Source organism: Branchiostoma lanceolatum, chromosome 7, assembly GCF_035083965.1.
Source record: "Branchiostoma lanceolatum isolate klBraLanc5 chromosome 7, klBraLanc5.hap2, whole genome shotgun sequence".
In the NCBI taxonomy this organism is placed as follows: Eukaryota; Metazoa; Chordata; class Leptocardii; order Amphioxiformes; family Branchiostomatidae; genus Branchiostoma; species Branchiostoma lanceolatum.
Window position 1 is genome coordinate 18,110,392 of NC_089728.1, and position 20,120 is coordinate 18,130,511.

General features: G+C 42.5%; 1 protein-coding gene across 1 annotated transcript; it reads left to right on the top strand.

The window, feature by feature from the left end:
* Nucleotides 1-5,628: 5,628 nt before the first annotated feature.
* LOC136438011 (organic cation transporter protein-like) lies at nt 5,629-16,491 on the top strand. The gene is made up of 11 exons (XM_066432636.1): nt 5,629-6,152; nt 9,488-9,591; nt 9,834-9,988; nt 10,233-10,401; nt 11,891-12,029; nt 12,623-12,705; nt 13,122-13,265; nt 13,877-13,962; nt 14,572-14,680; nt 15,443-15,652; nt 16,299-16,491. Exons 1-11 carry the CDS (start codon nt 5,736-5,738, stop codon nt 16,381-16,383), a joined length of 1,701 nt encoding a protein of 566 aa, XP_066288733.1. The 5' UTR covers nt 5,629-5,735; the 3' UTR covers nt 16,384-16,491.
* The last annotated feature ends 3,629 nt before the right edge of the window (nt 16,492-20,120 follow it).

Here is a 20,120-nt window from a genome sequence, read left to right on the forward strand (position 1 = left end):
GGGTTCGATCCTTTCCGGGAGCCAGGAGACTTTTTCTACTCGCCTCTTGTGTTTCCTTGGTTCCCACACCGACCATGTGAGCCTGGCAAAATGTAGCCTCTGCCAGGCTCCGTCCTATCGTTGGGAAAATAGTAGAAATCAGCCGCGGTACTTCGCTATACAAGGTAGGTCCGCCATACAGTAAGGTTCCATTTCGATGGATGGTATATTGGACCCTCTCTCCGTAGCTAACTCCCTTGGCACACTATTCACTCTATTAGGCCAATTTCTACTATTTTTCCAGCCATCCCGCGGAGCCTGGTAGAGGCTAGGCAAAATGTGTCGCACAGGGATATCGAACTCGGGGATTCGAGGACAAATCTTAAAAAGAAAAGCGGAGTTTTTGCTCATCGTTAATCTTGGCCTGACTCCAGGATGTGTTGTTGTTTTGCCTCTGCGCATGCAGCTGACTCTAGTCCCGGCTCTGATAGCCCACACTGCCGACTGGCACAGTAGCTTTCGGAGTCGACTCGGGGTTGTTTGCAGTGAGCTAGGATCTTTGGGCTGCTCAAGTGGAGTTTTCCTACTAGAAAACGTTACTTGATTACAGGTTTGCGTAGCAAAACCTTTGTTGGATCCATTGACATATGTGGTGGCCGCCATCTTGAATTTTGACGTCACAAGGTCGCCATACCATTTTATAAGGAGGGGTGTTTTTTGCGGTCGCTAGCGTTCTCTCTATTTTTAACAAATCGGCACACAACTATCACACATTCAGCACATTCAACTCAAATAAAAAAAACAATACCAATTCATATTCATAAAAAGACCCCGTAATCGTCAAACTAAAATAGCAAACCTGCATTGTCGACTCAAGAACGCGTGTGTAACTTGGGCCTCTAGAAACTATCGTTGGTTCTACCTGTGCTCAGTTGACACGCCGTCCACATGTGAATAGTTCCTCGGTCTCTTGCGAGCCTTCCGCCGGTGTTTCTCTCGCATGTCCTCGGTGAGTACACACACTATCGTCGCTCCCGTCACATGTGTACAAGACTGACAGGCCGATTTCCACCAGGCTGCTATCAACGATGTATCCGGTTTCTATCAGGATGTCAGTCACGAAGGAAAATCTGCTACTGGGCCCTCCTTCGAGCTCCATCGAAATTCTTTCAGTGGGCTTCCCCCGATATGGCATGGTGTTGTTGTGTTGACTGTCACACACTTGTGTGTAAACACAGGACGGGTGTGTTTCCCCACCGGTAACGCACGCTCTTGGGTACTAGTACTCAACGCACTGAATTGAAACAACTTGCTCGCTACCGGGTCCCGTGTTGTTGTGTATCGCCACAAGGACTGAACCAACTTAGAACCAACTCTTTAGCAACATTATATTGAAGTCCACTGAAAAACTCACTTCTACCGGTACTCAATGACATCATAGATATGGAAAATTAGCTTGGAAACTCGTCACAGTGCCCAAACAGAGGTTCCGTCGCAATTAGAAATACACTGGCCTTCCTTCTGAGGCGGCGCCGGCTGATTTGCGATTTTTAATCTATCGGGGCCAGGTTCTTTTGCTGAGGAGGTCGTTTTTGCCGCCCTATGCCTCTCCAGCAAAAGAACCTGGCCCCGATTGCTTGAAAATCGCGAATCAGAAATAATAAACGCCGCCGCCCCCTAAAAGGCCTGCGAAGGAGACTACATATACACTGCTGCTCGTTCACATTCGTCATTAGCCTGGGTACAAGACCACCGCGCTACAGTCACTCATCCTTCGGCAGGGGAAGCAACTTGCCCCGCCACCGAAGATAGTACACGGGCCCCTAATTATCTCTTGCGCTACAGCGCGATAGATATTGAAGATCGGCTGCCAAGAGAGACGGTGCCAACTCTATCCCCTACTAGGCCTTCCCCGGCCAAAAGGGGGTATCGTCTCGCATCGCGCAAAGGATCTGTTGTCATAGACCGTTGTACGATTCTGATGTCGTAGAATTCTCAGGCTTGCTGTGACTGAATCAACCGCCGTCCCATGAAGACAGCATTTTCCGTATCAAGAGATCCCAGCTCTAGCATTTCCTAATATATGATCCTCAAGATCCGCTAGCCTTGTAGTTGTTGGCGGCTAGCGGATCTTGGATAGCGGGCCAAAGCTAACATTATCAGGCTGAGCTTCAGTCCTTCAGGCTAGTTGTACGATTATGATGTCGTCAAGCTTTGACAGAACCAACCACCGACAAGGATCACATATGAAGACAGCATGTTCCGTAACAAGAGATCCCAGCTCGTGGCATTTCCTATTATATCATAATATAAATAGCGCATTGTTTCTATACAACAAGTAGCTATTAGCTCCAGCATTTCTTAATACTGGAAATGCAGAAATGTTAAACCACCGCGAACCTTTTGCCCATCTATGACATGGCAACTCTCACTAATGTCATAAAGCTGGTCATTCCTAGTAAAGTAGTCACCATTCGTCCTAGAGACAAGCCCTGGATGACATGTGAGATCAGGTGCTTGCTTAGGAAAAAGAGGCGACTGTACAGAAAACACAAAAGAACTTATATTCCAAATTTGTTTTGCGCCTATAAACAAGTCCGCAATCAGTGCACAGATTTGATTAGACAAGCAAAGAGAAATCATCGGGATAGCCTTTGTCTCGACCTTGCCAATCCAACTCTGAACCCCAAAAAATGGTGGTCCGTCTCCAAGGAAATCTTCCTTGGTAAGACCGATCGTGTTTTACCTTCTCTACTTGAAAATGGCACTGTTATATCGGAAGACAAGGCTAAAGCCGATATTCTTAATAGCTACTTTGCAGCTCAAACAAACCTTAATACCGAAGGCGCCTCTTTTCCCAACTTTGTACTCAGAACAGACTTATCTATCAACTCAATTACTTGTTGTCCCGCAGATGTGTACAAAGTAATATCAGACCTTAACATTAATAAGGCTACTGGTCCTGATGGCCTGAGTAATAGACTCTTGAAGAGTATTGCGCTTTCAGTATCAGAACCACTGTCACACTTGTTTAATGTTTCATTGAAATACGCCTGTTTCCCGTCTATTTGGAAACTTTCTAATGTCGTCCCTGTGTATAAGAAAGGCGATAAGCAGGCGAAGGAAAACTACAGGCCTATTTCACTTTTATGCGCTGTCTCTAAAGTGTTCGAACGTATAGTTTATGTTCCATTATCTACCTATTTACATGGCAACAACCTGCTTACCGATCGAAATTCTGGTTTCACTCCCGGTGATTCAACTGTTAATTCATTGACGCACCTTGTTCACAAGCTACACAAAGCAGTAGACCAAGGTCTAGAAGTCCGTGCCGTTTTCTTGGATATATCCAAAGCTTTTGATAAAGTATGGCATGCTGGGCTTATTTTCAAGTTGCGTCAACTGGGAGTATCCGGATCACTTCTGGAATGGATTGAGTCGTACCTTACGAATCGAAAGCAGCGTGTCGTCATCAATGGGTCATGTTCCAGCTGGTTACCTATTGATGCAGGTGTCCCACAGGGGTCACTCCTAGGGCCACTTCTTTTTCTAGTTTTTATTAATGATCTGGTGGACAATCTGCTAACTGAAGCCAATCTTTTTGCTGACGACACGTCGCTGATGGAAATAGTTTTGGATCGTCTTGTCTCAGCAAATAGATTGAACCACGATCTTAAATTGGTGGGTGACTGGTCAGACCAGTGGTTGGTAACTTTTAACCCCCTCAAAACCGTACTAATGACATTTTCTATGAAAAAGATCAAGGTCCATCACCCACCGTTAGTGTTCAAGGGAGTTGAACTGAAGGAAGCTGATTGTCATAAGCACTTGGGACTACATTTAAAACGTGATTTGTCTTGGTCATACCATGTATCCGAATTAATATCCAAGGCAATGAAACGTATAAACCTTTTGAAAAGGATACAACATTTTGTTCCCCGGGGAACTCTGGAAACCTTGTATTTAAGTATGATTCGGCCATTAATCGAATATGCAGATGTTGTTTGGTGTAGCCTCCTCGGCAAAGACTCAGATTTACTTGAATCTGTTCAAATATCTGCGGCACGGGTTTGTACTGGAGCCATGAGAGGCACTAAACACGAGTCTCTGTTAGCCGAGGTTGGATGGGACACACTGGCTATCAGGAGACAAAAACATATTCTCCAAGCAGAGGTTTTGGTCGGGGGGTTGTAGAGGCCGGGTTTTTTTAACATTGCCTCCCGTTACGGGAGGTAATGTTAAAAAAACCCGGCCACTACTACCCCCCGACCAAAACCTCTGCTTGGAGAATAACAAAAACATAAGCTGATCCACTTTTGGAAGATATTGAATGGTTTCGTACCACAATACCTTCAAGACCTCATCCCACCACGTGTTTGTGACATTGTCCCATACAATCTCCGTGCCAACCAGAATTTCACCTCCATTGTTTGTAAAACTGAAAAGTGTAAAAAATCTTTCTTGCCCTCAACTATTCACTTGTGGAATGAACTGCCCTCTAATGTCCAAGCATCGCTTACGATCAACATCTATAAAAAGGAACTGGACTCACATTTCAATAGACCGATCAAACACCCTCACTTCTCTCACGGCCAAAGACATTATGCAGTTCATCTTACAAGGCTTCGTTTAAATTTCAGTCAGTTAAACCACCACCTATTTCTACACCATTGTATAGATTGTCCTACATGTAAATGTGGCCATTATAGTGAAACAACTGAACATTATCTCCTACACTGTAAACTTTATACCACCCAAAGAAGTACCATGTTATCATCTCTCTCCAACATATCTGACCTTCAACAACTTAACGACAGCTCACTATGTTCTATTCTGTTACGCGGTTCCACTTCACTCTCATACTTACAAAACTGTAATATATTCGACAGAGTTCATACTTACATCCATTGTACTGGAAGATTCATTTAGCGATTGATACCAACTTGTACTGTCTATTGTTAATTTTCTTTTATCCATTTTGTATTTATGCATGTCATTATGTCTCTTTGTTGTATGTGTTGAGTAGAAGGCTTCATATAAGCTATCGCTTTCTGCCTTATACTCCATAAACATATACGAATAAATAAAAAAAATCTATGACTGTAGCGCTACCATTATTTCAAACGCGAACTTAAAACCACTGCGAACACTCCATTTTCTCCCTACCGCGAAATAAAAACTACGCTAACTTCAATGCATTTACAGTACATCAATATGTAAATAGAACATGGTTTTCTGTAGTGGCACTTCTTTCTCAAGTTCAAGGACTAAAGAATCAAAACCTAGTTGCTGAAAACGAAAGACAGCAGCAACCAAAAGTTTATCAAGCGGATCGTCCCGTATCAGCTTGAGCCTTGACTTGAATGACCGGATCAATCTGGAGGACAACACCCCCCTTTAGGAGGAGACGGTACGTTTACCATATGCGGGGAGTGTACAATAAGGGCAAAGGCCACTGTATGAAAGGCAGTAGTTACGATACTAGCAATTTCGTCAGTAATCTGAAAGTTAAATTCTTTATGTGAAGCTATTTATCAATTGAGACCGTGTGCCATCGTATGGTGAAGTAATGAATAAACTAAATAACCAGCACACCCCCTTGCGAGTTTGGGCTGGACTACAAACGATTCATCCCCAAACGTAAACGCCCTCATTTTCCAGATGCCAACTTCTTGACAGCCGGGATTGTTGACAACACCGTACAAAAACTCTCGCGATTCTTGTAATAGCTCCAACTTAACAACACCAGAGTCAAGATGGTGGACTACGAAGCAGCTTTAGAATACTTGGGCTCCTTCGGCAAGTATCAAAAGATCAAATTCGCCCTGTTATTCGTTATGCAGATGCCTGTTGCGTTTCATATGCTAGCGATGTCTTTTCTGGCTGCTAAGGTGGACCATCACTGCGTTTTACCCGGGTTGAAGGAAGCAGGATTCGAACCCAAGGACGCCTGTGCTTTGAACTACTCAATCCCGTTTGTGTACGACGAAGATGTGGACGACTGGGTGTTTAGTAAGTGTACACGGTACAGCGATGTGGGAATCTACAGTCTTGGAAATCTCAGCTGCCCGTATTTTGCCAACACGAATGAAACTGGGGGACGGAGCGTTGAGAAATGTGACCAGGGATGGTGGTACGATCGGAGTCAATACCACGAGAGCATTTTCACTGAGGTGAGAGTGTGTTTTTTTCTACTTCGAACGTTTGAAAAAGTATTTTGGATGGTGTTGTTGTTTTTGTTTATTTACAAGACTACAACGTGGTAACTTTGGAACAGTTATAGTAGTCTGACGGTTTACAAAAAAAAGAAGAAAACCTGCCTAATTATTTAAATTTGCAACAGAAAGGAGATCACAAGATTTTGAGCTGCAAAAGTCTGAATTATTTTGAATGGTATTGTGTTTTGTAAGACTACAATAATGTTAACTTGGACCATTGCTAGTAGTCTGACGGTGACGCCTGCATGTAATTAAAACCTGTCAAACTATAATCATAATAACAGCAATAAAAACATTGCTTTGAGCAGTGACAGAGATGGTTGGAACAGAAACTGAGAAAACGCAAGAGTCGTATTTTGTGCTTCGAATGTATGAATTTTGAATTTTGCTGTTTTTTTTCTTTACAAGACTAATAACTTTGGACCAGCGCTAGTAGTCTGACGGTGACGCCTGCATATGATTAAACCTGTCAAACTATGATTATAATAACAACAATAAATCAGTTTTTCTTTGAACCGGTACTACATGTAGTAGTCTGATGATGACGCGTGCATATGATTAAACCTATCAATGGTTATTCGCCAATTTAATTACTAGTAGTTGAAATTAAAGACAGCATTTTCCGTAACAAGAGCTCCCATCAGTAGCATTTCCTGGTATATCTTTCTACAAATAGTGCATTATTTCTACAGCTCATAGCTATGTTTTCTAAGAAAGATTAAGAAAGTAGTCCCTGAAAAACGAAAGATAAAAACAGTCGTGAGTTTACCCAACGGTTTATCCCTCATCTAGCCTGGAGTCCAGCCTTCTTAGGCTTTGGCCCGTTCCCAAAGATCCGCTAGCCGGCTATCGGATATCTTTGGGAGCGGGCCAAAGCCTAAGAAGGCTGGACTCCCGGCTATCCCTTATCAGCCGGAGCGCTTGAATGAGATGAACTCAAGGGTCATGTTACCATTTGTTCGTGACTTAAATGCCACCCTAGACAACTCAAGCCCCCTCCTTTAGGAGGGGACGGTACGTGTGACATATGAGTGGGGTGTACGATATGGACAGAGGCCATTATTGTTGTGAACTACGGAATGACCCCGCTGCGAACGAATGTTAACTAAAGCCCCCCTCTCACTGGACCCGCGGCACGCTGGCGGCGTCACTGCGTCCTAAACTGGAGTTGTGTTACCCTTGACTTTGATAATGGGAATATCATTCAAAACGTACGAGTATGACCAAAAAGACAACAAAACACACCAAGCTTAAAAAGAGTATTTTTTTTTCGTCCATGAAATTCGTTTAGTGCTTTGTCAATTCGATTGGACGCAGAGACGCCGCCAGCGTGCCGCGGGTCCAGTGAAAGGGGGGGGGGGGGGTAACCAACATGACATGGAAAAACAAACTCTGAGCATTACGTGATTGTGGTAACGTTTCTAGCTTTCAAACCTTCTTCTGCGAGGTATTTCTTATTGCTATACTGTATAATGTTTTCCAACAGATGTATGGAGTTTATCTGATGTCATGACTTTTATTCTTACATGGCTCGCTGTACAAATTAGCTTCCTTCACAGACTTTCAGGAGTGCCTTGAAACTATCCCCCGCCCTGCATTTAGAGAACCAGGCCCCAATCGCGAATATGCGAAGTCTGCGAGGAGGCTTACAGAACTATACACAAATCACCATTCTTCAAATGACTAGCTATGATACGCATTTAACGTACACAAAACATACAACGCCATGTTTTCTTTATCACGTGCAGTGGGTGAAGAGTTGTTTAAGTTGTGAGGTGGATAAATGGTTAAATGGATGAATGAATGAATGAATGAATAGATTAGTGAATGAACCTGGAGGATGGATTGGTTAATTATCATTGTTTGAGTACAATAGCGAAAATGCACATTTCATGAAATCTGATATGTGGAGTCAGCATATAGTAATTCTTCCTTAAACTTAACCTGTAAAAATGAAACTCCCCGGGTTCAAGGTCAAGATCACAGTTCCTGTTGATGCGTATCAAGTTCATCACTCGACACCGCTCCCCTTTCCCCTATTTACTTAAACGTGATTACAAACATCTGCTCAGAGTCAAAACACAAATGGATGTTGTCGTTTGAAGGTCGAACTCTTAGTTTTGGCACGCCAGCAGGCATGGGACAAGTGTCAAGTGTTGTTTGCCATATGCCACCTTCTCCGGCCTTGAAATGGTTAGCACGTGTTGAGAGACTAACCAGTTAAGCTCTTAAAGGAAACCCAAGCAATATTAGGGCCCGAAAATCGGATTTTGAAAGTCAATTTCTACACATGATTAGTTCAAACAACACTATCACAATATAATATAGCAACATCCATGATGCAAAAATACGACGATGTTCTGATGTGATCGAGAACTAACTGAAAATCGTGGCCGGAGTTTTTGTAGGCTCGTAAAACTAAGGGGATCATCGTACGGCACAATTATGCACAGTTTTAAAAAGTATGAAGTTAGTACACACATGTGCTTAACAATGTTAGTAAATGCCACTACCATAAAGATTTCAGCATTTTTTTAATTTCCATTTTTGGGCCCTAATATTGCTTTGGTTGCCTTTAATCAAGCTGTGTAACGAAAAACTGCACTGTCCGGGATATTATATGATATTGTAATGTGTATGCACGCTTTGAGAGTCGATAAGCGGGTCGCCAATTTAGTCAGACTATTTCAGGTCCACATTCTTGTATGAAAAGGCGACAACATGTACTTGTCAGAACGGTGTACACAATTCTCACAGGAACATGGAATTGTTTAGGAAACGGTCTATCGTTGAAAATAATGGACAACGAAATGTTTTGGAGGATTGTATATGTATAGAATGTGCCTACTAGCACTACTTACTACTTCACAAGGGAAACTTTTTTCTTAGCAATTTCGTACCCATTTTGCATCAAATTTCTTTCCCCTGTCCAATTACTTTATTACACAATGCAATTCTTCCCGATACGCCCCTTGTAAAATACTTAAGCCCCCCTCTCACTGCGGCCGAGTGATTTGGCACCCTGCCAAACGAATTTCATCGATAGAATACGAATCTTTTTACGCTTTGTGTGATATCTTTTTAGTCATACTTGTACGTTTTGCATGGTATTCCCGTTTTTAAGGCTAACTCAGATTCAATCTAGGACGAAACGACGCCGCTAGCGTGCCGCGGGTCCAGTGAGAGGGGGGCTGTAATTGTTCTGAGTGAACTAAAATGTGACGAAATATGTGTACTTATTAACGATAACACAGTTGTCTGACCTTCAACGTTGTTGATGTCTCTTTCAGTTTAACCTTGTCTGTGAGAACAAGGCAATGAGTAACATCGCGCAGGCGCTGTACATGCTGGGTGTCCTTCTGGGCTCTGTGGGCTTCGGTCAACTCTCAGACATGTGAGTAAAGTGTCAATCAATCAATCAATCAATCAATCAATCGATCATGCAGTAGTGGATCAAAGACTTCTGTAATCCCGCATTTCTATTTCAGTTTTTTTTGTGATTTTTTATTGTAAAGAAAAAAATCTAAACGTCTGATTCCCATGTGTGCTATGATTAAAGATAAGTGTCTTAGGATGCATGTCTTATCTAAACAGAATTTATATTTCATGTCATTTGTCCATCTTTGCACTTCTCAGAATCGGGAGGAAGAAGACCATGCTTCCGTGCCTTATTCTGCAGATCATATTCGGCGTTGCCGCCGCCTTTGCGCCAAACCTGACGAGCTTCATCATCTTCCGTCTGATCGTTGGGGCAGCCTGCCTGGGATCCTTTCTTCCTGCATTCGTAGCAGGTAATTACGTCAATAGTCAATTTTCAATTTACGGTCGCCATTTTGAAACAAGTGCTCTCGCGAGAGCACAGCTGAGTGAGAACGTGCGTGATCTTGCACGAAAACAAGGCTACATTGTCTCTTTTTACGGTATGGTCACATGCAAAAGCACAAAGCTATTGAATAACGAAAGAAAATATATGTATAGTGCCTCAAACTTCGTCTTGACTTATGAAAAATATTATTTCATTTCTGCTTCATGCAGTGACAGAGATGGTTGGAACAGAGAAGAGAACGCTGGTGGCAACATGGTGTCAAATCTCCTTCGCTTTCGGTTTGATCATCATGGCGCTCCTGGCCTACCTGCTGCGAAGCTGGAGGCACCTTCAACTGACCATCTCCCTCATCAACGTCCCCATGCTGCCGCTGTGGTGGTAAGGAATAATAATGGTTTATCAATTGGTCAGTAATTACCCGTGCAATGGCAGCCAGTGCTGAATTGGTGCAGGGTCAACAATCACATAATACACAACAGATACATATTTGTTCCACACTTGCACTCTGTGGAACTGTTGCAAGGGTCTGGGGGGATGTCATTCGGCGCCACCAGGTGACCTCAATACGACCTTCCCCAACCGAAGTCAGGTACCCATTCACACCTGGGTGGAGTGAGAAAAGTAGTGTAAAGTGTCTTTCACAAGGGCGCAACATCGGGGCATAGCATTTGTTTCGAACCCGAGACCTCTCGGTTCTGGGTGAAACACCCTACCGATTGCGCCCAGCTCACGATGCCAACGGTACTTGAATACCGGTGTTACAGCCCAAATGACACTCTAACCAGATCATACCCGGGTATCGTCTAGTCAGCGGTCTATTTTGCACTGTTACACCGGCATTGTAATTGCAATGTGTTAAGACGTGCAAGACGTCAGCGTGGAAGGCCTTGGTCGTTATTTTTAGCATTAATGACTTGTGGATTCTCACTTAGTTCTAAGCTTGGCATTCTGCCTCGTTGTAGGCCCTTAGAGACTACAATGTTTAAGGCTTAAAAAAGAAGGACATACCGGAGCCATATTTCCTAGTCTGTGCCAGGTCTAGGCTTGGCATGTTGCCTCGATGTAGGCCCTTAGAGACGACAGTGTTTAAGACTTAAAAAAGAAGGACATACAGGATCCATATTTCTATTAGCCTGTGCCAGGTCTAGGCTTGGCATGCTGCCCCTCTATATAGGCCTTTAGAGACTACACTGTTTTGGGACTTAGAAGAAGGTCAAGTCGTACAAAAGCCGCATTTCTACCAGTCTGTGTTTACATAATCTCTCGTTGGCTGGGGTTAATTCTTAGGGGCGGCAACTGTACATATCAGGCCGGCCGCTAGGAGCGCGATTTAGTCAGGCTATATTTCTATCATATACATGGAAGCCCAAAGAGTGTAAACTATCTGAAGACACCTTCCTGAAAGTACATTCCACTCTACGAAGCTTCTCGGGAAAAGCACACGAATTTTTGGACACATTAGTCCTCAAATCTGATACTTTGAATTCACATATCTCCATGAAACATTATGATTATGCAAATGACTTCCACATTTACACAATCTATGCTTGGTCATGTATACCTTTAACTATAAAACAGGTCAGAATGTTGGCAGTCCAATCATTTACCACTTAGAAGACTTATGGCACTTTGCATTAATCATGCAAAATAGGAATCTATTTGCATAATTGGTATCCATAATGTTCCACATGCCATAAACTACTCATGTTACATTCATTTGAGTCCCGTTATGGTAACCACATTTTTCATGGAGCTCCGGAGATGATTAAAAGAGAGAGAGAGGCCTTTAAACCTTGGCCTTGGTCTTGACCTTGGACGATCTCATTTCACACACCTGATGACTTACATGTACTTTAATGCCTGCCAGGTACATGATTGAGTCTCCAAGATGGCTGCAGTCCCAAGGTCGCGACAAGGAGGTCGAACGTATCATCAGGGAGGCGGCCAAGGTCAACGGTGTGGTGGTTCCCGATTCAGTCTTCACTGCCAAGAAAGCAGAACCCCAGGTTAATAAATGAATGAATGAATGAATGGTTTATTTCAATAAGAAGTTCACATTAGAATCACAAAATCAATAGCATGCCATTGCAGCCACAAAAGCACTGAATTGAAGGAGCTCAAAGCTATTCCGCAACGTTGGAAGTCGGATTTTTTTAATTCAAATTTCCAGTCCTTTCTTTACATAGAAAGTTTGAATAACACTACCCAATTACATATCGACCTTAATGGAGGAAAGATGCAATGTTGTCGTGAGGTGAGAACTGATTTTTTAGTGGTCCCAATATATAAATGACTTCTCGTGCGGCATATTTCCGTACTCTTTTAAACGTCGAAAGTATGAAACCATGATAAAAATTTGCAAATTTAGGCAAGTTAATGTTTATTAAGATTGCCATATCCAAAATATTTCGAATTTCGTTTTTTTACGCTCTGAAATTGCGTTGGGCTCCTTTTAGGCAGGTCACAGTTTGCCTTTATTCTGTCGTCACAAATTTGCATGGTTGTTTGTCAATAACAAATAAAAACGGAGAAAGGTTGCCGGTACTGCACTGTATGTAAATATGGTTGCTTAACTTGCACTTGTTTCATATATTTGTAGCTGGACACTCGAAAATACACAGTTTTGGATCTTGTGCGCACGCCTAACATGAGGAAGAGGTCCATCATCATATTCTTCAACTGGTTAGTGCCATTATTGTATAATGTAATATCAATGCGTTTTAATTCCCAGCTTTCAATGTATCACTATCTACTGCTTAACCTATGTACAGCGTGTAAATACAAACATCTTGTGTCGCTGAAAAGATTTGCAGGTAAAAATATAAAAGGTATACGTATAGAGCGTAAATTGTACCATCTAATGCTGGGCCTATCGCTTGTATATGTCAAGCAACGACCCTGGCGTACAGGCCTGCGTTCCGTCCTCCTTGGTGTGTTTAAGCCATCAGCCAATCAGATACTCCCCCTTTTGTAGCTGGAGGGAAAGTTACCAGCCAATCACATTGCAACCCATGGTCAAGAGGCAACGTGATTGGCTAATGAGAGGATGAGATCTTGCTATTCGATGCCTTTTAAGCCACTTTTCTTCCTAATTGCAGGCTGGTTATAACTATGGTGTACTACGGACTTGGACTGAATACCTCATCCCTGGGTGGGAACGACTACATTAACTTCGCCTTGGCGGGACTAGTGGAGATACCGGCTTTGTTAGGATCTATCTATGCTACTGACTACTTCGGAAGGTATTGTTTGAAGTGTTTTATGAGTAGCAAGTGGTAAAGGTAGTAGCCTTTTTGAGGCCGTAGTGGTAGTGGGTTGTTATCCACTGTGTCTAGGGCACAGTATTGGAAGACGGAGCCCAATTGCTATATACCGGCTCCTAGCTACCTACTTTACTTGTTACTTGATTAGGTCTCCTCATCATTTGAGTGGCCTGCGTCAAGGTTTCGTCTTTTGCATCTCGCTACCAATCTCCGCCATTCTGCTCTGTTCTGGGCCATCTTGCTCAAGTCAAACCTAGCTACCACCACCTTTTATCTCCCCAACCAAAGTCATGTACCCATTTTTACACATGTGTCGAGTGAGGAAAGTGCCTTTCTTATTTCCGCCTTACATCCTAGCGGACGCCCACCACGACAAACAAATAGTAGTACAGCAAACCACGAGTACAGCACCTGATTATGATACTAATATCTCCGTTTCACAAAAGTAATGATGGCAGTTACGAGTTACAGAAGCATAGAATTATGTACTGTATTCAAGAGCACGTACCGTTTGTTTAACACACTTGAATGAGTGACTTTGTAATGCTGCTACGCTGCTGAGCTGACATGATCATGTTTTCTGTCCCTAGGCGGTATCCACACTCTGCAGCACTCGTGCTTGGAGGAATAGCCTGTCTGTTCACACCGTATCTCGCACCTCCTTATGTTGCAGAACGTAAGTATATCGTACTTTTCCTTAATCATCACCTCGCTACAAATAAAGAAAAACTATCTACATCTCAAACATGACCGTAGGATGTCAAGAACACGAGATATCAAAACCGGAAGTCCCCTTGCATTACCGTGGAAACCCGCCGGAGGTCCAAAATCCAAGTGTTTCTTCCATTGGCAACCCGTCTTTCTCTCGACTTGGCTTTGCGAACGAAGATTGCCAAATTGCCAACCCTTATACTAACAGACCAAATATCATAAAGATCCATCCACGAATTCTCGAGTTATACTGTTCACGAACAATCCGCCCCCCTCCCCACGGAAACATATTTACTTTCTTGGTGAAGGTAATGATGACACATAAAGTTATTACACATTCTATGGAATGCGTGACTGAAAATGCATGAGGAATTTTAGCGTTTGGTCTTGCTATTGATGTGGTTAACAATTGGTGATATTGGTCTATCTGTTGTTTGTGCAAAATAGGCTATCTCAATGAGCTTTAAAAGTTCCCCAAAGTATCTTTCATCGGTTTCCCAAATGGAAATAGAAAATTTGGCACTAGGTTTTGTTTCCAGGATGTTACACTTACTTTCATACGTCTGCATTTCAGATCTCAACCCACTCTCCATTACGCTTGCGATGATTGGTAAGTTCGCAGTGACGGCGAACTTCAACATCATTTACTTCTGGACGGCCGAGATGTACCCGACTGTAGTCAGGTAAGAAGTACATGCACTTGGTTTTGTCATCATCAGGAATGGGGCTGCTGAAGTTGGTTTTGGGGTGGATTTTTGGTTGAGAAACAGCAAAAAGGAAAAAGTGGCGTAAGAAAAGGACATTGTCTAATGCGTATTATACAATTCTTGTACAGTAATTACAAGCTGCGTAATGCTACGGTCATAATTGGAAAAAGGGCCCACGGGTAGCTCACGGGTTGAGTGTGCCCCCCTGGGACACCCTGTGGCGTCTGGGCTTTGTTTGGTCACGGCCGGGCCACGGGATTTGTGTTAAAACTCGGAGTTAAAATCAACTCGGGACCCGGTAACAAATAAACGCCGTAAGCTAATCGTGAGAACATCGAGTGTTTCCCCTCCCCCTCGTATGCAGTAGTTCACCGGGACAAATTTGTGGCTCCAGGGCCCGGCCTGGTTTACACCCCCTATACGGGCACCGGTGCAAATGTGACCGTAGCGTAAGACTAATAGATTTGACCCATTCATACAGGAATGGACCCCTACTTTTATTATCTTTATTGTTATGGCTCTTCTGTCAAACGGAACGTCTAGATCTTCGTTCCATCTCAGAGGACGTCCCAACTTTTCCCCCCGAGGTATGAATTAATGCGTAATGCGCATTTCCCAAGAGCACAACATCAAAACCTACTAGGGGTTCGAACCCAGAACCTTCGAGTACGAATTGTTGGGATCGTTAACATTTTGTTTTAATCTGAAACGGGACTGTGTTCTTTTTTCTCTGCCCAGGAACGTCGGTGTCGGTACTTCCTCCATGTGGGCCCGTGTCGGTGGGGTGATATCTCCCTTCGTTCTCCTCTCCGACACCGCATGGGGCCCTCTACCCTACCTCATCTTCGGCGTCCTGTCCGTCACGGCTGGGGCCATTGCGCTGCTTCTCCCCGAGACGCTCGGGGTTCCCCTGCCGGAAACGCTGGAGGAGGGAGAGCATTTTGGAAGGTACGTTTGTGTTACTCTCCTAGCAGAGGTTGGTTGGGAAGATTGTGACCTTTTTATCATGTGCCCTGTTTTTTTGCGTTGGTGGGGAGAGCAGATAAATACGGGGCATGTGATAAAAGGTTACAATCTTCCCCACCGACCTCTGCTTGGAGAGTAGTGTGTTTCTTTTTGTTTGTATTGCATAGCCGGTAAACCACATCATGGCGTTACACACCAGGTTCGTTCTGAACAGTACAAACTGCATATTCGGACAGGTATATTTGATCCACTCACACAGACCCAACACCTCACCATTACACCACGTGACGCCACCTTCTCTATCTGATTATTCTCAGATCTTCAGGGCTACAAACAATTTCTTTTCGTTTGGATTTTAGGGAGTTGTCTCGCCCCTGAGGCGTCGCCAAAAATCATGTGTTTTAGGAGTTTTGTTCTGCTATTTTGGTACGTGCTAATTTATATGTCCCCATGTCATAGTCTTTTCTGTGACCCAAAAGACATTGTGACAGTATAATCCCTGTACACATCATGGAAGAAGATATAATAAGAATAATGAGATAATGACAATGCCATATGGTTTGGTGTGGTTACTAGCTACATGTAACGTTAGGAACGATTTGTGACCAATAACCGTTTGTCCCTACAGAAAATGGCCGACCCAGCTTGGTGTCGAAAGTCCTGGGGAAGACGTGGCGCTGACAAAGCAAGGTCTGGCAGAGAACAAGGTGTAGATACTTCAGCTTGGTAGTTACCTCATTAAAAAATGGAGGTATAGTTCTTACTCTGGATGAGGTACGGGGATATATCTCAAGAACCGCTGGGTGGATTGCGATGGTATTTGGTAAGTGGGTAGGTGGTTTAGACCCAACGGTGAAGGAGTTTGGGCCCCCTGGTGGTTGACCTTGGTACTACAGCTACATGTTTTACATCTTTTGTCCTGGGTGAGCTGTAGTCATGTTTATTATTTACTAAGAGCAGCAATGATGTACATCTAAGAATCAAATAGCTTGTATTTCCTTTCTAAAATATAGCAATTTGGTTAGATAAGATTGGCTAAACGAACGTCTATGCAGGAAAATGTCTTATTTTGTTTTCCGCTGAGAAAAACCTTTTTATACAATAACTCACATGATATTGCTTCCAAGAAATTAATTACGCCTTAGCAACAATGTTTGGCGTTTTATATGATCATTGTCGAAAATTATTTTCTAAAGTAATATTAGCATAAATCTTCTAATTATGGCATCATCGGACTACCTGTATGTGGTATTAGAGAATAGCTAGTACCTGGTACTTAATGTTGTTTACCTTTTATTGCATAGTGGAAGATAGGCCAGCAAGTTTCTTTGCTGTTTCTGAAACAGGGTATATTATTGTATATTTTAGCTCTTCGAAATCCCCTTCTGGTACTTAATGGTAATAATAGTCTTTATTGCATATTCATGTACAAATTAAGGGCTAAATGCAGGGTAGAAAATTGATAGTAAATTGATAGTTGATGAATTTATAACCCATTGATTGACGTATATTGTGTAGCCTTTCCTTTGTACAAGTAATAAGGATATCAGCCGAATTTGTTACATGAATCTAGCCAGGAATCCAGTGAACCTTTAAAGGAAACCCAAACAATATTAGGGACCAAAATTTGGATATTGGAAGTCACTTTATTAACTCATTTCTATTCATCATTAGTTCAAACAACACTATCGCAATATATAGCGACGTCCATCATTAAAGAAATACGGCGTCGTTGTGATGTGAGAACTCACTGGGAATCGTCGCCAGGGTTTTGCAGGCACGCGAAAATGAGGGAATCATCGTACGGCACGTTTTGGCGCGGGTTTAAAATGCTCAAAGTATGACGTTTTTACACTAATGTGCTAAAGAGTGTTAGGGAATATCGCTAACATTAATTTTTCAGTTTTTTTTTCTTATTTCCATATTTTGGGCCCTAATATTGCTTTGGTTGTCTTTAACATATAGTGACCTCAAACTGAGATAGTTCCTCGCTCTACACTTTATTTATTAATTGCATTGCTGTAAAACATGCTAGCAACATACGGTGACATACTGAAATACATTTAATTTGATAGGATATAGCCGTGGCCAATCGTCATGCGTCAACTGAGCACATTTATGCGAGGTCCTGTCATGTATTTTATAACATTTCATATTACATTATCTGTACTATAAGTCTCGAAATGAATGTTGTATAATCATTTGAGTGCCAATGCAAAAAATGTTAATATCAAAATATCAGCAACTTCATATTTGCATATCAGTTTCTTTTAATATTGGCACTAAAGATTAGTGGATTAAAAAGGCAACGGTACAGATATGATTCACAGAATCAAATGTATTCATCTAATGTTATTTCAGCAAAAATGCTGGTATTAAAAGATATTCACATATCAAAATATACATGTTCTCATTCATATACACATATACATTTATTTGTTACTTACTTTATCATAACTATTACACTTAATCGCAAAACACAGCGCTGAAAATGTATCAATTTATGTGTGCATTCTTTGGCGTTGGAAAACTATTCCGCAATACTAAATCTGTCGGACGCAAAAACTAGAGCTCAAAACTATCCACACAACTTTCTAGTCTCTACCAGGCCTCATAGGTCGCTGGAAAAATAGTAGACATCGGCCAAATAGAAATATAACATGCTAGAGGAATTAGCCAGCCTACGAGGACAGAATGCGACCTAGGTAATATGATGTGTGAGGGGTCGCCATCTTCAAACGGTATAAAAGTGCTAATCCACCCATTATTCCAACAAAGGTGTACGTACTAGCTCAGCTGGTCGCAAACCGAACTTCAATGTCGGGTAAGTCCCCTAGCATGCTATTTGGCCAATTTTTATTGGGGTCGTGTGGCGTAACGACCCAGAACCCAGCAGTCCCGGGTTCGAATTCCCTGACGCCACCGATCTTGTGGCCTTGGGAAAAAGGCACTTTACACGACTTTCCTCACTCCATTCAAGTGTAAAAATGGGTATATTATGTGTGTGGGACACGACACTATCAATAGCTACCTGTGTCTCACGCGTATTGCACGGTTGCAATTCTAATAAAGTTAAAAATCTAAATAAATTTGTATCATTTTTCAAGCGACCTATGCCTGAAGTCTGGTAGAGACTAATAAGTTTCGACTCCTGGTGGGACTCGGTAGAATGGGAACAGTACGAAGGCCTAAAAGACTGTTCATGATATATGTACTGAAAGTCTGAAACTGAAAATAAATTTGTCTGACGTGACTGGTGACTGTTTTAGGATGTATTAATAAATCCGTGTATCATAAATCTGTAGGAAGAAAAGTGACCAGAAATTTTATAGGATCCTCCACCCTTGCCATAATAATGCACGTTAATGTAATAATCTTTTTATTGATCAGAAATTGGCCATGCAATGTCAGCCTTTCTAGTGCTGAATTGGTGCAGGTTTAAAAACCACATAATGCACATTATGTCATAATAAACAGATACATATTTGCTCTACACGTGCATTTTTTGGAACTGTCGCAAAGGTCTGGGCGGCTGCCATTCGGCGCCAGCAGGTGATCTCAATACGACCGTCCCCAACTAAAGTCAGGTACCCATGCACACCTGGGTGGGGAAAGTCGTGTTAAGTGCCTTTCCCAAGCGCACAAGGATCGGTGACGTCAGAGGGATTCGAACCCGGGACCGCTTGGTTCTGAGCTGAACGATCTGCCAATACACCGCACGACCCGCACGCCACCCGACCCAATTACAGCATGTCTTCTTCCGTGTCATAATCATCCATCACCTGCAGTATGACTGGTTGGTTCTGTGAAATAGAAATGAATAAATAAATAAATACACTTTATCTTTAGTGTCTGAACTGAATTCGTACCACGTAGTGTTGTATACGATAAGAATACAATGTCTTCTTTCAAAATTCATTAATGTCTGTCCATATTCGACAAGTACATGTTTTAGAATGGTGACGAGTAGATTTGTTAGCTAGCCCGAGTACCATTCTCCGTAGTGACCGCTGGCTCAATGCTTTCCGCTTGCTAATTAGTGATCAGCAAGCAAAAAAAAAAGTCTTTAATCTGGAAAGTTCAGCATGGGAATGTGAAACGAATTTGAATTATATACCACGGATTTGAATAGCCTCGGTGCCATCCCAGTTTATTTTCCGCGGCTACCAGACTCACCGTTAGGGCCCTGTCACACTTGTGCGTGTATTCAAGTGCGTATGAGTTGCGCATCAACATTTCTTTGGTTTAAGTAAAGTTTGAGGGGAAGAAGTTGTTGTTCACTTTGACCTACCGTTGTGCAGCCTGCTTATCGAACCAAAGAAATTACTTATTCGGTTGCAAACGTAACCTAAACCAAAAACATGTTAATACGCAACTCCCGCGGACTTGTATATACGCTCAAGTATTAGTGTGACAGGGGCTTTTGGGAGCGAGTGCGTATATACGTATG

Excerpts from the sequence above, each read along its gene's own strand:
- LOC136438011 (XM_066432636.1), top strand. The coding sequence starts at position 5,736 with ATGGTGGACTACGAAGCAGCTTTAGAATACTTGGGCTCCTTCGGCAAG. Across the intron at positions 10,402-11,890 it reads CCCATGCTGCCGCTGTGGTG|GTACATGATTGAGTCTCCAA; the intron begins GTAAGGAATAAT and ends AATGCCTGCCAG. Across the intron at positions 14,681-15,442 it reads ATGTACCCGACTGTAGTCAG|GAACGTCGGTGTCGGTACTT; the intron begins GTAAGAAGTACA and ends TTCTCTGCCCAG.